Genomic DNA, 19,218 nt, shown 5'->3' with positions numbered 1-19,218 from the left:
AGGGACTAGTTCATGCTGTCATCGAGAATCAAAAGTGGGACATTCTTCCCACCCAAGATCTTCCACACATTGCACTGTAAATAGACAATAATTTCACTATTTGATTATTATATTTCTGTGGCATAAGGGGTGCCAGCTCTTTCTTTTTAGCCTATCCCTCTTCCAATGTAGCCTTCCAACCAGTGTGTTGAAAAAGGAAATTTAATGAGCCAAAGTAATGAATCATAAATCCACTGTTTATAATAAATGAGACACTAATGGAAAAGCTAACAGCACAGTAGAACATCTCCAGCGGCAGAGTCATTGACCTGGACATCAAGAAGAGCAGAGTTCATGAACTCAAAGGTGCTCCTTGTCTTGACCTCAGACTTCCGCCATTAATGTGTGGACAATAAACTGTTTATTATCCTTTTGGGATTGCTAAAAAGATAAATAAAATAACATATGTGAAAGATACATGTATAGAAAGCAAACTACTGGGTATGAATTGGCTTGAATTGATTTTTATAGCATTATTAATATGAATACATACTCCAGGGAAATTTGATTTTTTTTCTTACAAATTAAAAAAAATGTTTATTATATAAAAAAAGAGGAACATACTGAGGTGACAAGGGAATTTCATTCGTCAGCATGTCACGGAGCTGCACACTTGTGACACAAAAAACACTGGAAAGATAGTTGACTATAAGATATCCCCGCCTTAAAACAAAAGGCAAAAGATTCCAGTCTTTTGAGAAAAATCCTAAATCTGGCATCTTGGCATTGTGAGCCACCTCAGCCTGTTTACTTGCCAGCAATCAGGGGATTCCTCAGCACTATGATGACCAAATCTCCCCGCAGGAACATGTTCGAGATGTAACGGTCTTTGTTGACCAGCTTAGACTTCTTGCCTTTGGACACCTCAGTCGACATCTCCTTGATGTTCTCTAACACCATGTTGCAGTGCCTATCAAAGGCCTTGACATGTTCCAGAAGCTTCTTGTTATTGTGACAATTGATGAGTACCTGGGTGTTATTTTATTTTTTTAATTTTTTATCTGGGTGTTATTTTTAATGGATTGTGTGAGCACTGACAGAGGCCCTGTGTTGAATTCCTCCTCCACCTGTTTTAGCAGTTCTTCGGGGATCATCTCACTTTTGGGCTTGTTTAAGAGGCTCATGATGCCGCTGCAATGCATCCACCACTCGCTTGAAAAATGACTCTGGTGCGGTGAGGCTCCAGAGAAATTTGTAATGCAACTACATACAGATTAACAGAATTGGAAGAGACCTTGTAGGTCATCTAGTCCAATTCCCTGCCCAGCAGACCTACACCATTTTTGAGAGATGGCAGTCCAGTTTCTTCTTGAAAGCTTCCAGTCATGAAGCTCCCATACTTTCTGAAGGCAAGCTGTTCCATTGGTTGATTTCCAGGTTGAATCTCTCCTAGTTCAGTTTCCATTCATTATTCCTTGTCTGGCCTTCAGGTGCCTTGGGAAATAGCTTGACCCACTCCTCTCTGTGGTAGCCCCTCAAATATTGGAACACTGCTATCATGTCTCCCCTGGTCCTTTTTTTCACTAGACTAGCCATGCCGAGTTCCTGCAACCATTCATTGTATGTTTTAGCCTCTAGTCCCCTAATCATCTTGGTTGCTCTTCTCTGCACTCTTTCTAGAGTCTCAACATCTTTTTTAGTGACCAAAACCAGATGTAGTACTCTAGGTGTGGTCTCACTAAGCCTTTATAAAGTGGTATTAGTACCTCCCTTTTGATCTTGATTTTACCCTTCTGTTAATTAACTTAACTTAGAATTGCATTGGCTTTTTTTTTTTTTTTGGCTGCTGCTGCACACTGCTAGCTCATACTTAATTGGTTGTTCACTAAGACTCCAAGATCCCTCTTATAGTTACTGCTATTAAGCCTGGTTTCACCCAGTCTATATGTGTACTTTTGGTTTTTCTTGCCTAAGTGCAAAGCTTTACTTTTCTCTACATTAATTTCATTTTGTTAGATAAGTCCTAGGACAAAACTTTGTGGTACCCCACTGCTTACTTCCCTCCATGTGGATGTAGTACCATTAAGGACTACTTGTTGAGTACGGTTTTGCCAAATAGTTCTTGATGTGTTCCTGGAGTCTGGATATCCATATAATGGAATGGATTGTATTTTTATTACTATAGTTAGCTCTATCATGAAAAATATTGAATGCAGGGGCTAATGGTGAGGTTGTTGGACTTAGTCGTTTCCTTGTAAGATTCTATGGTTTAATCAAATTTTGTGTTATAAATTAATACTTGTTAATATTTTTTCTTCTTTCAGATCCCTGTACCACAAATAGCTATGAAGACTATTGTCCTTCTGGTTCTGTGGGCGTGGCTTGGTTGGCGTGGCTTGGCGGCGGAGGTCATGTGACTGGCTGGGCATGGCTATGTGACTGGGGGATCAAAAGACAGAACCTCACTAACAATGTCCTGCTGGAGCAGGGTTGGACTAGGTGACCTCCAGGTCTCTTCCAGCCCTGGATTATTGTTGTGACTCCAGCCCCCAAACCTGGCCCCATGCCCGAAAGTGACTCCGAGAGTGAGGGGGAAGGGCCGGTAAGGCTTACCTCGGGAGCACCGATTCCTTTGGCCCGGCTCCAGGAGCCAGAACCAGACCAGTCAGAGGACGTAATGAGGCCATCATCCCCTGATTCCTCCCTTCCCCGGGCTACGCCTTCAGACCCAGCTGATAATAATAATAATCAAGCTTGGATTTACCCACGCTTCAGAAGATTAGAGAGGCAGCGTCATCAAAGGGAAGGGTGGGGCAGGAGCCCCTCCCCACAGGATATATAAGGAGGTTTGGGACTGCTCTCATTCCACGGGAAGCAAAAATTAGCTGAACCGTTGCAAAGAGAGCTGAAAGTTTTACTCTGTGAGTCATTTGTTTGAACTTTGGCAGGCAGCTGCGATTTCTCTGCCAGGACTGATAAGAGCCGTGAATCCACTGGCTGAAGGCCAGCTCGTTGCTCCGAAGTGGGGAAGGAGACAGAACAATTATCCTCTGAAGCTGTGTCTAGTGCCAAGTTTATAGTCCTTCCTTCCTCTCCTTTTTCCTCCCTCCCTCTTTCTTTCTTTCTTTCTTTCTTTCTTTCTTTCTTTCTTTCTTTCTTTCTCTCTCTCTGTCTCTCTCTCGAAAGAACCCCCCCACCCCTATTTTTTGCCTACACCCCCCATTTTTTGCCTAGCAGGCTTCAGCTTTTTTACCGTTTAAAAAATGCTTTTAAAAGTAAAAAAAAAGCCTCTGACGATCAGGCACCTCAGCTGGGATCATCAGAGCCTTGTTTTAACCCTTTAAAAGCATTTTTTCCAACTCTTTGGCCGAAGAGGTTATTAAAAAATGCTTTTAAAAGTAAAAAAAAAAGTCTCTGATGATCGCATGGCTCAGCTGGGCATGGGGGGCAGGGATTTTTGCTACCGTTTCTCTGAACCACCTGCCGCCATTGTTATCGGATCTGCTGATCCGGTCCGAACCGGGAGCATTTCACCCCTGCTGTAGACCCATATGATGGATTCACTGTTGGAAAATGTAAAGGACAAGATTGAGAATAGATCACCCTGAAGAAAATGTGTCTAGTCAACATTGATTGGATGACATATAGTCATCACACTCTTGGTTTCCTGAGAGGCAATAAATGTCAGATTTGCTCGCAATCTTGACCTTGAGTTAATTTTCTTTGTAAAAAAGTTATTACCCATGTATTGGGATTTGAAAATATTGCATTTATTGACATAATATGGGTTGCATTTAGGCATGTTAGACACAGTTTAGATAGTGATTTATCTATCACTATCTGTACAGCACTTACAAGCCCTAGTATGGTGTGATGTGATGCGTCACTAGTTGCTTCAAGGAGATCAGGTCCCTACTTTTTTTTTTTTCATTTTGTCACAACAGTATACACAAACATAAACATAAGAAAAACAACACATTATAAAAGAAAAATATATATATAAGCAAAAGTATGCAACAACCATGTTAATTTGTTATAATGAAAGGGAACAATAGGACAGGAATGGTAGGCACAATTGTGCTCTTATGCACGCCCCTTATTGTCCTCTTAGGAATGGGGTGAGGTCAATAGTAGACAGTTTTTGGTTGAAGATTTTGGGATTTTGAGTAGAGACTATAGAGTCTGGTAATGAGTTCCAAGTGTTAACAACTCTGTTACAGAAGTCATATTTTCTGCAATCAAGTTTGAAGCGGTTGACATTAAGTTTGAATCTATTGTTTGCTCTTGTATTATTGCGATTGAAGCTGAAGTAGTCTTTTACAGGAAGGATATTGCAATAGATGATTCTGTGTGTTAAACACAGGTCATGTCGAAGTCAGCGGAGTTCTAAGTTTTCTAATCCCAGGATTTCAAGTCTGGTGGCATAAGGTATTTTGTTGTTTTTGGAAGAGCGAAGAACTCTTCTAGTAAAATATTTCTGGACACGTTCGATTGTATTAATGTCAGAGATGTGGTATGGGTTCCAGGCAGATGAGCTGTATTCAAGAATAGGTCTGGCAAATGTTTTGTATGCTCTGGTTAGTAGTGTAGAGTTTTTGGAAAAGAAGCTGCATAAGATTAGGTTTACAACTCTTAAAGCCTTTATTGCTATGTAGTTGCAGTGGGCTTTGGCATTTAGGTCATTTGTTTATTTTATTTATTTTTATTTATTTTATTTTGTCACAACAATATATGTAGGTATCATACAAAAGATTATATAGTATATAAACACATATATGAGTAAATATAAGGAGGTATAAGCATATATATAGGAAGAAGAAAAGAAAAACAATAGGACAGGAACGGTAGGCACGTTTGTGCGCTTATGCACGCCCCTTATGGTCCTCTTAGGAATGGGGTGAGGTCAATAGTAGAAAGTTTTTGGATAAAACTTTTAGGATTATGGGAAGAGACCACAGAGTCAGGTAAAGTATTCCAAGCACTGATGATTCTGTTACAGAAGTCATATTTTCTGCAATCTAGATTAAAGCGGTTGACATTAAGTTTAAATCTATTAGTTGCTCTAGTATTATTGCAATTAAAGCTGAAGTAGTCTTTAACAGGAAGGACATTACAATAGATGATTCTGTGAGTTAAACTTAGGTCTTGTCGAAGGCGACGGAGTTCCAAGTTTTCTAAGCCTAGGATTTCAAGTCTGGTGGGATAAGGTATTTTGTTGTTTTCAGAGGAATGGAGAACTCTTCTTGTAAAATATTTCTGGACACGTTCAATTGTATTGATGTCAGAGATGTGGTGAGGGTTCCAAACAGGTGAGCTGTATTCTAGAATTGGTCTAGCAAATGTTTTATATGCTCTGGTTAGTAGTGTGGTGTTTTTGGAAAAGAAGCTACATAAAATTAGGTTTACAACTCTTAGAGCTTTTTTGCTATGTAGTTACAGTGGGCTTTGGCACTTAGATCATTTGACATGAAAACTCCAGGGTCTTTAACGGGATGGGGATCGTCTGTAAGGTAATGTCCATCTAGTATGTATTTAGTTTTTGGGTTCTTTTTTCCTATATGTAAGACTGAGCATTTGCTGGTTGAAATTTGGAGCTGCCAATTTTTAGACCAAGCGGATAGATGATCAAGGTCGTTTTGAATGATAGAAGTATTGTCTGTGGTGTTAAATAGTTTGACATCATCAGCAAAGAGAACACAATTACTTGAGATGTGGTCACAGAGATCATTAATGTATAGTATAAAGAGTGTTGGTCCAAGGACGCTGCCTTGAGGAACGCCACTCTTGACAGGAACAGGATTTGATAAAGCATTGCCAATTTTGACCACTTGTTGTCTGTTAGACAGAAAAGCAGATATCCATTTGTGGAGGGGTCCTGAGATGCCATAGGATGTTAGTTTTAGGAGAAGTTTATCGTGTACTACTGAGTCAAAAGCTTTGCAGAAGTCTATGTAGATTGCATCTATTGATTTGCCTTGATCGAGATTTGAAGTCCATATGTTTTTGCAGTGGAGAAGTTGTAAGTTACATGATAATTTTTTCCTGAAACCAAATTGTTTGTTGGAGAGTAGGTTGTTAGTTTCTAAGTGTGAGGTAATGGATTGGTTGATGATAGATTCCATGACTTTGCAGGTGACGCAGCAAAGGGAGATCGGTCTGTAGTTTTCGACTAAGCTGGGGTCTCCTTTTTTGAAGATAGGGATGACTGTGGCTAGTGACCAAAGTTTGGGAAGAGAACTGGTAGTGAAAGCTTTATCAAAGATAATACTTAGGGGTTCTGCTATATTAATGGAAAGTTTTTTTAAGAAGTATGCACATAGTCCATCGGGTCCAATAGAAAGCGATGGTTTTAAGTTGTGAAGGGCTTTTCCAACGTTGTCTTCTGTGAAGTCTATATGAGTTAAATCATCATAGTCATTGCTGGTTCGTTTGTGGAATGTCGGATATGTGTTATCGGAGTTAACAAAAACTGAGCCAAAGAAAATATATGATATGAAAACTCCAAGGTCATTGACAGGGTGGGAGTCATCAGTAACGAAATGTCAATCAAGCTTGTACTTGTTGTTTGGGTTCTTTTTTCCAATATGTAAAACTGAGCATTTGCTGGTTGAGATACTTCCCCCACTTGTTCTCTTAATCTTTCTGTGTTTGCTGCAAGCAGTGGAGGAAGAAGAAGAGGATGCTAAATCAAGGAGAAAGTGTCAACTTTCAGTTCTGTTTTGCCCGTAGCACATTCATTGGGTGGGTTTATAAGCTACACAATGATAAAGTAAGGATCAGGCATTGCAGGGGGGAAAAGCCTCAGTCTTTCCTCTTTACTTTAGGGAATGGAATAGTAAGCCTGGATATTTGATTGCTTCTGGTTAAGAACACTCACCAAAACAATAGAGCAAACTCTATTCTATCTGGAACTCTGCCAACATTCCCCTTTTACTCTTTAGAAAAGAGAGAAAGAATAATGATGAAACAAAGATGTATCCGTATTCAAGGAGTGTTTCTCTTTGAACTATAGTAGAAACCTAATATTAAAATAATTCAAGGTCTATCTGGAACATCTTTTTGTTTTCCATTTCCTACAGTTTCCTACTGTTGAGCTGTTTCTGCTGAAAATACACTTTTTATCCTGGAAGAAATGAAACTGCAATATTTGTTTTAATTCATGGAAGAAAAATCAAAATATTAGCAACGAGTAATTCAAGCAATCATTAAAAAAAACACTTGAAACACAAGGGCACTGGTTTTTATATTCAGACAATGTAGAAACAATATTCAGACAATGCTTAGATTTCTAGATTCATCTCTCTTTTTCAAAAAATATATAGAATCTCACTCTGTTGAGAAACAATAGCTTTCTAAGTGAATTTAGTCATCCAAATATTTACAGACTATAATTCCCATGAAATGCAGGCAACAGTAACATTGGCCATGATAGCAGGAAAATTTAAAAGTTGTAAATCTCACATACATGAAGGACATTAAGCTGGGAAAACCTGATTCAAAAGGTTAAATAGCTCAAGGAAAAGGTTGCCATCAAAGCAGTTTTCAAACAGATTATTTAAAATATCTATTCATAATTCATATTTGCTAACTGCTGCTTTCAGAAGTTGTCAAACTCTATATCTTTTTGTTAACTAAATGTAGTTTTACAATATACAAGTCTTATACGAAAGAGCAATAGAACTAGCAAGAGGTTTAAGTGCTCTTTTCTTGAAGAAATTAAAATAAAAGTGTCAAAGATTCCATTTTAAAAAAAGTTTAAATTATTAGTGAGTCAAGAGTGATGAATAATAATTATGTTTTCTTATATTCAATTTTATGTAAAGCAGACTGACAAAAACCTCTAGTAAGGTTAACATAAAATTATATATTTTTTGCTTCTTCAGATGCTCATAATTAATTTGCTTCCTTTGATATAAAATGTACCTATTTTGCATACTGTCTCATTAAGAATGGCTTACAGTACATAGAACAACTATTTTAGTCAGGCTAGTTTGAACATTTTTCTGCTAACACAGTTAACTAATGCTCTATCTGCATCTGTACTCTATTCTTTTAAAATCAGAATATTTTTCAATATCTTATATAGCTCCTAAAGAAGCAAACTGGATCCTGGACAAACTAGTTGGAAAAAACATGCAGAAACATTTATTTGGAAAAATGTTCTGTCCCTGGACTTTGTGTTCTATGACAAAGAGAAATTACAAAATAGTTCATCATAAAAAAATAAAAAAAAAGATGCAGTTTGCCAGCATTGTTGGTGGTCTGTAGTTCAGACCTATCTTCCTGATAAGAAATGGGCTCTGTTGTTAATACCAGAGCTGATAGAAGAGAATATTTGTAGCTCAGGGTTGCACTGTGAGATCCTTGGTGCTCTCTGAGCTTGGTGGTTTCATTACCAAACTAGGTAGCATCACCAGTGCTCTGATTATGTTACCTTGCTGGGTAATGAAATGTCTGCAAGAAAACCACCAAGCTTAGAGAGCACCAAGGACCCCACAAATATCAGGGCATCCAAACAACTAAGGATAAAGTGTATTGAGGATTAAATATAGGAGAGGTCACCTGGAGGTTATTTTACAGAGCTGCTTCTGGCAGCAGGCCAGGTATGGTCCAGGGTTGGATGATGACTGAAAAAGTTATAAAGGAATGAAGTCAACAGCTTTTCTCTGGAATACAGCTTCAAATACTGCCTAAGGCAAGCATTTTTCTTATATTGAATAGTTTTACCTTCCAAAGGGCATTGTTGCATCACGCTTAAGCAGAAATGGCATAGGGCCGGGTTATTTACGGGACCGCCTACTGCTACCAAATACCTCCCACCGACCCGTGCGCTCTCACAGAGAGGGACTCCTCAGGGTGCCATCAGCTAGGCAGTGCCGTCTGGCGACACCCAGGGGAAGGGCCTTCTCTGTGGGGGCTCCCACCCTCTGGAACGAACTCCCTCCAGGACTTCGTCAACTTCCGGACCTCCGAACCTTTCGTCGCGAGCTTAAAACATACTTATTCATCTGCGCGGGACTGGATTAGGTTTTAAAGCAATTGGTTTTAAGGGGTTTTTTATTATTTATACTGTTTTAATGATTTGGGCTTTAGAATAAGTTTTTTAATTGTCGTTTTAATCTGTATTTATATGTGTTTTAACTGCCTGTAAACCGCCCTGAGTCCTTAGGGAGATAGGGCGGTATATAAATATGATAAATAAATAAATAAAAATAAATAAATAAATACTGACAAAAACATCCGAATTATCTTTCTCATATTCTGGAGGGATCAGGGTTTTATGAAGTTAATCCACCCAAGAAAACACATCTTCCTTTTATCAAATCTGTGCCTCTTACTTTTCACTACCTCATAATGGGCTTCATGACATAAAAGAACAAATAATTACTATCAAGTGCAGGACAAGTCACAAAAGTTTAAAATCTTACTAAAAACCGATTGCTAATTGCTGATTAGATTGGTCTAATCCAGGCAAATTTAAGATGTGTGGATTTCGATTTCCAGAATTCCTCACACTTCTTACAGCTGCCAAGTTTGGAAAAATACTGATCTACACAATGGTGCAATGATTTTACCACATAGAGTTGGTGAAGGATGGGTGACTACATAAACTTTTTAAATAAATAAAATACATTTCTGCTATTTTATAGGCATCCTGCCCATCATATGATACCAGTAACAAACTACTAATAATATGTGTTAATTCTGAAGAATTTACAGGCTTGTTTTTTACTACAATTTATCTCTATCTGTAAATGAGTCATTGAATAAACTAGAAAGAAAAAAGTTCTAATCATTAAAGTAGCTAAGGGAGGGCTATTGAGATGCATATAAGCTGGCTCAGGAATTCTGGGAGTTGAAGTCTATAGGTTGTAAAGGAGCCATAGTCGCCCATCCCTGGCATTCTTCAATGGCAATTATCACATTTGCCCCCCAAATCAACAATAATTTAGCATTGTATAAAAATAACCTGTGCCTTCTTAACAGGGCTGTAGCATTTCTGGTAGGAGGTCAATCTATTCTCTAAAGTCCCTGAAGGCAAAACAAAAAGCAATGGATGGAAACTAATCAAGGAGGAAACCAATCTAGAACTAAGGAGAAATTTCCTGACACTTGGAACAATTAATCAGTGGAATGCCTTGCCTTCAGAAGTTGAGGGTGCTTCACACTGGAGGTTTTTAAGAAGAGTTGGACAGCCATTTGTCTGAAATGATATATGGTTTTCTGCTTGAGCAGGGGGTTGGACTACAAAACCTCCAAGGTTCCTTGCAACTCTGTTATTCCGTTATAATCCCAAATTCTGGAAAGAACAATTCTGGAACAATTATTAGTTTATATCAGTGATGGCGAACCTTTTAGACCAGTGGTCACCAAATGGTGATTCGTGGACCACTGGTGGTCCAACAGAAAATTTTGGTGGTCCGCAGAAAAATTATTTGCATTTTTTATATTGCACTAAATACTATTTATCTTTTTAAAAAATTCATATTAGTGGTCCGTGGGATTTAAAATTATGAATTTGGTGGTCCCTGAGGTCCAAAAGGTTGGTGACCCCTGTTTTAGACACTGAGTGCCCAAACTGCACACATGTGCATGCCAAAAATGAAAGGTATGCATGCACAGATACACATGCATAGACATGTGCACATGCATGCATGGACATATGTGAGTGTGCACATGCGTGCACATGTGTGTTTTTGCATGTGCAGAAATGCACGCATGCACAGCAGAGGCCTGGCTGGCAGGAGGTGGGGCATCCCAAGACCAGCAGTATGGCAAGAGGTAAGATCTTTCGTGAACATCTGTTTTGTCGTTTGCAGGGAAACAAGCTCACGAAAGAAATGCCACGGAGATCTGACTTGGGGTGACGGCACGTGTGCCAGCAGAAATGATTCTGTGTGCCACCACTGCCACGCATGCCATAGGTTCACCATCACAGGTCTATATCATGTTAATTTTATTGTCCAGTCAAGTTGGTTTTATCTCACAGTTTTGGACTACAGGTAGTGTCAACCCACGACCCACCATGGAACCCGAAATTTCTGTTGCTAAGCAAGGTTGCTTTGCCCCATTTTATGAGCCTTCCTGCCACAGTTGTTAAGTGAATCACTGCAGTTGTGGAGTTAGTAACGTGGTTGTTAAGTGAATTTGGCTTCCTCATTGACTTTGCCGGTCAGAGGATCACAAAAGGTCACATGACTCTGGGACATTGCAACCATCAGAAATATGAGTCCCTTGCCAAGCTTCCAAATTTTGATCACGTGACCGTGGGGCTCCTACAATGATCGTGTGAAAAGCAGTCCTAAGTCACTTTTTTCAGTGCTGTTGTAACTTTGAACAGTCACTAAATGAATTGTTGTAAGTTGAAGACTACTGTTCTGTCTCCGTCCTCACTTTGGAGTAATGAGCTGGCCTATAGCCAGTGGTTATACAGCTCCTATCAGTCCTGGCTGAGAAAACACAACTGCCTGCCAAAAAGTTCAAACAGATTAAGACTTCAGCTCACTTCGACACAGTTCAGCTAATTTGCTTCCCGTAGAAGTGAGAGCAGTCCCAAAACTCCTTATATATCCTGTGGGGTGGGGCTCCTGCCCCACCCTTCCCTTTGATGACACCGCCACTCTAATCTTCTGAAGCATGGGTCGGTCCAGGCTTGATTAGTATGGTTATCAGCTGCGTCTGTAGGTGTAGCCTGAGGAAGGGAAGAATCAGGGGATGTCGGCCTCATTACATCCTCAAACTGGCCTTGTTCTGGCTCCTGGAGCCAGGCCAAAGGAATCAGTGCTCCTGAGGTAAGCCTTACTGGCCCTTCCCCAACACTCTCAGAGTCACTTTCGGGCATGAGGCCAGGTTCGGGGGCTGGAGCCACAACAACTACCTATACTACTTAGACACAGTTTAGATCAGTGATGGCTAACCTTTTTGCTGTCGCATGCCAAAAATGGGGGGAGCGGGGGGGCCATGTGCCCACAACCATAATTCAATTCGCCCTGCCCCTGCACATGCATGTGCAACACCCCCCACACGCTCCCCCCCAGCTTTTGGCACGCAATGGCATGGTGGGCCCGGAGGCTGTCTGGAGGCTGGAAATGGCCCATTTCCCGACTTCTAGTGGGCTTAGAAGGCCCGAAAATCATCTGGCTGGTATGTGTAGGTGTGCTGGAGCTGAGATGGGGCAATGCTCGCGTGCCCACAGATATGGCTCCGCATGCCACCTGTGGCACGCATGCCACAGGTTCGCCATCATGGATTTAGATGTTCTTAAAATGGGTAAAAAGACTAGCAATGATTCAATTAGTTCGATGAAGTCAAGCTCATACTGAGATTAAAACTGCACAAAATCAGTATTTTGCATGGGTTGTTGGGGCGGGGGGAGGAAATATGTTGCTCAAGTAAATGCTACCCCGGGCTATTACTGAAAACTAAAATTCAGTCTAACACACCAAGGTGAGGAGGAAATATAATCTTTCATTTTCCATTTCTGGCTTTCTGCCCTGGAATTATATTTTAATACACTTTTTAGTATATAACAAAAAGCAAAGCTGAATCAAATGATCACCTAAGTCCCTGGACATGTTCACTGTTGTAAGAGAAACAAGCATGCCAGATGCACAGAGATTATCGATATGAATGGAAAGGTTAAAAAAAACATGTGCAATACGAAAAAGGGGGGAAAGTTAGCTGACCGCATATATAAGCTTTGGCAGTGTTTATTATGGCCTGTGTTTACTTCCCTTGCAATTAAAAAATTCATAATAGCTTGGATGAATAATGTATTCTAAACTTATTTTCACCCAGATACAAAAACAGATAGAAATCCAGAAAATCCATGGTGCAGAGAGTTTTGTGTAGGCAAAATCATGATCTTTGTGAGAAATTGCAATTATCTCCCAATTATCTTTAATAATCTTGCAATTATGCTTACCGCATTGTATAACTTGTGTTCAGTGAACAAAGTTCCATCTTATCTTCTTTTTCTATTACTTTATTTTTTTCCCAGCTTTGACAGAATTCCATTTGCATGTTGAATAAATATTTCCACCCTGCCGTTCTTTTCATAATGTGGTCTCTCCCAGTGGTGAAACGCAAACTTTTTTTGCTACTGGTTCTGTATCATGGCTTGGTGGGCGTGGCTTGGTGGGGGTCATGTGCTGGGTGGGCGTGGCCAATTTTTAAATTATTTTTATTTTTTAAAGCATTTTTTACTACCTATTTGCCCGAAACCGGAGCAAGTTATTATCACTACCGGTTCGCCTGAATCGGAGTGAACTGATAATGTTTCACCCCGGTCTTTCCTTTGTCGTATGGAACCGTTTCCCGAGCAACAAATTGTCAACTCTAAGATAAGATTTTTTTTAACCATAATTCTTCATCAACTCATCTTCCCAAGGATGACTACAAGGTATGGTAAAAGAAATGAATTTGCTGACCACAATATCATAATTAAAACACCACTGTTGCCCCTATCTTCACTTTGTTACCATCCTTGTTGTCACCCCTGCACTTTCCAATAGCCATTCATTCCCCCAACATTCACTCTTTTACTTAATCAGCTGAAGATATTTGTTTGTTTCATCAAAACTCAGTGGAAAGCCAGTTATGAATATTCTCGGGCAAAAAAGATATGTTATAATGAAATACCGCTTCCTAATTGTGTTCTATAGAAGCTGAAATAAAGGATTCTGGGAATTCTTCTCTCAATAAAAATGTTTAATATACAGTAATTTAGATGTCATCACATTGAATGGACTCGGCATGTTTTTCTCTCTCTCTCTCTATTCAAAAGCAAATCTTCATAGCATACCAAGAGTGACATGACCCCAACATAATCTGCCGTGCAATTTCAAAAAGATAAATTAAAATTGGAGTTAAAAATACAAACTAAATGTTTCCAGGTGGAAACATTTCATATTGCTAAGCAATGTTCATCTTTTATAAGTCTGTTGTATTACACTTTAAATATTATTTTTTATTTATTTATTTTTTTAATTTACTTACTGCACCTGTGTATGGTTTGCCAGTTGCACAGTGGCAGATAGGACAGCACTCCAGAGGATTAACGTCATTGCCCAGAGGATCATTGGTTGCCCTCTCCCCTCCTTGGAAGAGCTTTATAGCTCCTGCTGCCTTAAGAAAGTTCAAAGCCTTCTTAAAGATCCATCTCATTCTGGGCACCCTTTTTTTGAACTATTACCATCTGGCAGACAGTACATGACAATAAAAACAAGGACAAATAGGCTGAAAAACAGCTTCTATCCCAGAGCACTAACTATATTGAATTCTACTATATACTGCAATATTAATGCAATATCAGGGGTTTTCAATTCAATTGTATAGAATGTGAAGGATGTGTGTTTTTGTTTTATTTTATTATGTATAATGATCACTGAAGATGGCATTTAATTTAAGTTGTACGAGGTGCAATGACAATAAACTAAACTAATCCCACCTTTTAATTTTTTATGAATAATTTATGGTGGCGAACAAACTCAATACTTCTTCCATCTCCCATTTTCCCCCCAACAGCAATTCTGTGTAATGGGTTGGGCTCAGAGTGAATAGCTGGCCCAAAGTCACTTAGCCAGCTTTCATGCCTAAGGCATGACTAGAATTCAGTCTCCTAGTTTCTAGCCTTGTACCTTAACCACCAGACCAAACTGGCCTTACTACTATATAATTTTTGTGGTCTATAGTTCAGTTCATTAACCACAAGTTATATTATAGTGCCACAAGACTCATTCTCCCCCCAACACACACACACAAATTTTAACTTGAGTGCTATTTGATAAGGTGTCACAGGCTTTAGTCATTCTTGGAGAAACATTATTTTAGCTAGCGCTACAATTTGAGAACTGCCCCTGATTCACAGTATCATAAACAACGTGTTTCTCAGTGATAGTGAAACATGTCACTGTTTCCTTTTACCAGGACTACGCAATAGACAAGGAACTAAGATGCAAGCATCCGGAGATGCAGTTGTCTTCATGCAAAGTAAAAAAAAAAAAGTTTAGAAAAATTACAGGAACACTCAGTTCCCATTCATGCTTAATGTGACCACAGTGATATTATTTTTCAAAGTCAGGAATTTCCATGTCAAAGGATTGACTTTGACTCCACATTGGGGAGTGCATTTGGGGGGGGTTGTATATCACCCAGGGGTGAAATGCTCGATGGATCTGGTGACGATGGTGGTGGGTGGTTTGGAGAACCAGTAGCAAAAATCCCTTTCCCCCCCCCCCGCCCAGCTGAGCTGCGCGATCATTAGAGGTGGGGTTTTTTTTACTTTAAAAGCATTTTTTCTTCAGCTGAAAAAAATTCTTTTAAAAGTAAAAAAAAGCCTCTGATGATCGCGCGGTTCAGCTGAGATCGTCAGAGCCTTTTAAAAGCATTTTTTACAACCTCTTTGGCCGAAGAGGTTGTAGAAAAAATGCTTTTAAAAGTAAAAAAAAAAGTTGGCCATGCCTACCCCTCACCAGCAAGCCCCTCACCACCAAGCCACACCCACAGAACCGGTAGTAACAAATTTTACATTTCATCACTGATATCACACACACACACACACACGCACACATTCTTCCTTTCTCCGTTTAGAAAATCTGTGAAAGGACACCTCTTTTACTAAGACGTAAAAACCTTTTACTAAGCTTTTCATTCTTTATTAAAGTTAGCATTTGTTTTAATTTGGGTCTTTGCCTTTTGATTGTTAGTATTTTAGTTGATACGGAGTCTTCCTTGGCTGTTCAAAACGAATTGTAAAATAGACATTATTTCTCTATTTAATTTATGTGCTGCTCATCTTGCCTTCAGGCAATTCTAGAAAGCTTATAGCCAACAATATAAAACATTAAAAGATTAAGGTAATAAATGTTAACACTAAAATTAACAAAGATGGCTAAGGAAGGGAGCAACTTACAAATGAGATGCAGGTGGAATCTTCTCTCAGTCCATTAACCACCTCCAGAATGACACAGCCCCATTGGGACCCCACCCCAATTGGCAGATTCAGATTTTGGAGCCCCTGCAGAAGACCAAGAGGGCGGGTGGGGCTCTCACCTCAAAAGGCATGAAAGAAATAGCCTACTTTATCTACCCTCATCTCAACAAAGTATAAGAATGGCTGAAGAGTGAGAGATGATAGATCATGCTATCTGGGAAATTCTGGGAGTTGAAGTCTAGACATCTTAAAGTTGCCAAGTTTGAAACACATCATGATGCATGGATGGATGGATGGAGAGATGATAGAGATATAAAGAGCTGTCATCAGTATAATATTTCAGTGAGAGTTTGAAATGAACATATATTTTCCTTTCTGCCTTGCTCAGTTGTAGCTTAGTCTGTAACAAAATCTTGCTAAGTGTACTTCAGCCTCTTATATTCTTATATTAAAAACACTGTAGGGGGCCTGCAAAAGCGATCTCAACCAACTGATAGAAAATTCAATATATAGCACATAGATTAAGGAAAGGAACCTATTTCAGCAAGTAAATGCAGCTGGTTGACTTTAGATGGTGCTTGAAAGCTAAGCAGGGTTTCCCTTTGCCGGTTCTTCAATGGGAGACCTGAAGACCATGCAGATTATATTGGTAAATAAAACAAGCTTTTTGGGAGAAGGAAACAGCAAATTAAAACTCCTGTCATGACCTTTAACTGGGCAAAATGATGCATCGTAGGACAACAATTTATGAACCAAGAGTGCTAAAATGGGCTAACTTACACTGAGACCCCCTTTTCCGCACCGAGTGCCCAAAGCGAACCCCCAAAATGCAATGTGCACGCCATCCCCACACATGTGCTCTGCCCCCGCACATGCGTGCATGCCCCCCCACATGCGTCCCACACATGCGCATGAGTGGCAGAGACCCAAAAAGCAGCTGGCTGGCAGGAGGCGTGTGCATATGCGCAGCAGAGCTGAACTAGGGCGACAGCTCGTGTGCCATCAGAGAGGGTGCTGTATGCCACTTCTGACACGCATGCGATAGGTTCGCCATCATGGCCCTAAACCATATAAAGGTCACCGCTGGAACTTTACACTGGGCCCAGAAACAAATTGATCGGCAGAAGCCAGCGCAGATGTTTGTTGTATCCCCCCCACAAATCAATTCCAGTAAGTACCATATTTGGGGAGTATAAAACACTCCAGACTATAAGACACAACTACCTTTTTTGGGAGGAAAATCAGAAAAAGAAATCTGCCTCTGCCTCTGCCTCCCAGCAATTTTGCCTCTTTGCAGCAAACAGCAAATAGCCTGCTTTACTTTCATTTTCGTTTTCAGCATAGCTTGATTAGCAGAAGAAGAAAAAACTGCTCCCAGCAATTTACCTCCTTGCAGCAAGCAGCAGAGGCCCGCACAGCAATAGGCAATGGCAATCCCTGCAGCCTGAAACAGCTGAGAATCAGGAGGCCGATCCAAGGGACAATCAACTTGTAACAATTAGGCTGTGCTGAAGCTGAAATGGATTGTTTCTTCTTGCCTCTTGCTGCAAGGAAGTAAACTGCTGGGAGGCAGAGGCCAAAAGGTGGGGCCAGTGGGTAGGAGGGGCTACATTCAGTGTATAACAGGGGTCTCCAACCTTGGTCCCTTTAAGCTTTGCTGGCTGAGGGACTCTGGGAGTTGAAGTCCACAAGTCTTAAAGGGACCAAGGTTGGAGACCCCTGGTGTATAAGACACACCCAAATTTTCACCCCCTTTTAGGGGCGAAAAAGTGCATCTTATACTCTGAAAAATGCGGTAGCTTGTCCGTCTCTTCTGTTATCAACTTGAAGGAAATTAAGAGCCAAGGATTTTGTTAACGGAGATATGAGGTACGGAATAGGTTTACATGGTGAGAAGTATAGAAAGATGGCTTTGTAGGAATAGTACATCTGAGAGCCAAATGGTAACTTTTTGGTGTGGCAAAATAGATCCACTCAGCCTTTTTATGAGCTGTCACTGTCACAGAAGGTCATTACTTAATCTTGTTACATTAATAGTTCTGTGGATTGTCCAAGTCTTATGCTAGTAAATGGATTGGAACACAGTTTTAAAAACAGCAAAATAAAGAAAATCTATATTAAAGCAAGATCTAATTTACCCATTATACCATGGCAGGTAAGCAGAGCAGAATATGTAAAAGACTGCATAGAGGGAAGTTTATTTCAGAAAATAACATTTCGCATTTGCAAACTACTGTAAAGGGCTTCTAGACGCTAACAGGTGAGCCATTTAAACAGATTAGTTGAGCCATTTAACCATTGTTTAGAGACACTGCAATACATTGCACTGGATCTTTTTCCTGCCAATAGTCCCCATTAAGTCAGCTTGATATTTATCAGGGGACCAATTAAGTAGACACCACTGTATTATTATGGGAAAATGCTGTAAGCCTTTTCCAGTCTAAGTACTCCACAAAGAAATCTGTAGTATACATTTTATACAGAAGAAAAAGTTGGGCATCAAACTCCATTAGATGAAATTCTTAAAGAATGTTAGCTGAAAGTTGGCAAAATAGAATTCAAAATCTGGATTATAATAAATATAGTCTCATTGTATATTACATTCCAAATAATTCAAATCATGGACTTTAATAATTTTTACTAACAATAATTTAGAAGGGGAAATTAGGCAGCCAGACAGATAGATATGATAGTGATAGAGAAATGAGAGAGGATAGATAGATAGATGATAGATAGATAGATAGATAGATAGATAGATAGATAGATAGATAGATAGATAGATAGATAGATAGATAATTTTTTAAATTAAAAACATAGGTGATAATTAGCCTACTTTCATTTCAGCAGACTTCCTTTCAAGAATATGATCTTATTAATTTGGCCAGAAAGATTTATGCTTTCAAGTTGTGAATAATAAGGTACGTTCCAAAGGCAAATATTTTATCATTTATATTGCCATTCAAACCAATTGTACAGAGTATGATTATATTCCTCAATGGTCATTCTGTATATTTTCATGCCTTTTGATGTCTTTTGAATAAGTGGACTGCATATTGTTCTCTGTGACTACTATATACTGGTCTTCGGCTGACCTCTCCTGGCATGTCCTACTGAGTTTTGAGCTCTTAGTATTTATACAGAAACACTGATGACAACCAGGCATATTTTTGATATAATCTCCATTTCTGTTTCATTTTAGAGTTGATTTATTTTGTAAAAAAGTTTTATGCTATCTTACACTGGTCACTTGAAACAAATGGTGCATTTAGAATTCCAGGTTTATTTTTATCATGGTTTGACACGGT

The 19,218-nt window shown here is 39.5% G+C and overlaps 1 protein-coding gene across 1 annotated transcript; it reads right to left on the bottom strand.

Annotated features, from left to right (window-relative positions):
* Window positions 1–786: 786 nt before the first annotated feature.
* LOC131193246 (small nuclear ribonucleoprotein Sm D2-like) lies at window positions 787–1,163 on the bottom strand. Its single transcript, XM_058173247.1, has 2 exons — window positions 1,055–1,163; window positions 787–1,022 (listed from the first exon to the last, which is right to left on the bottom strand). Exons 1-2 carry the CDS (start codon window positions 1,161–1,163, stop codon window positions 787–789), a joined length of 345 nt encoding a protein of 114 aa, XP_058029230.1.
* Window positions 1,164–19,218: the final 18,055 nt, after the last annotated feature.

This window comes from Ahaetulla prasina, chromosome 2 (genome assembly GCF_028640845.1).
Source record: "Ahaetulla prasina isolate Xishuangbanna chromosome 2, ASM2864084v1, whole genome shotgun sequence".
NCBI classification, from domain to species: domain Eukaryota; kingdom Metazoa; phylum Chordata; class Lepidosauria; order Squamata; family Colubridae; genus Ahaetulla; species Ahaetulla prasina.
The sequence above is the reverse complement of the archived record's forward strand: the minus strand, read 5'-3'. Positions and strand labels throughout refer to the sequence as shown.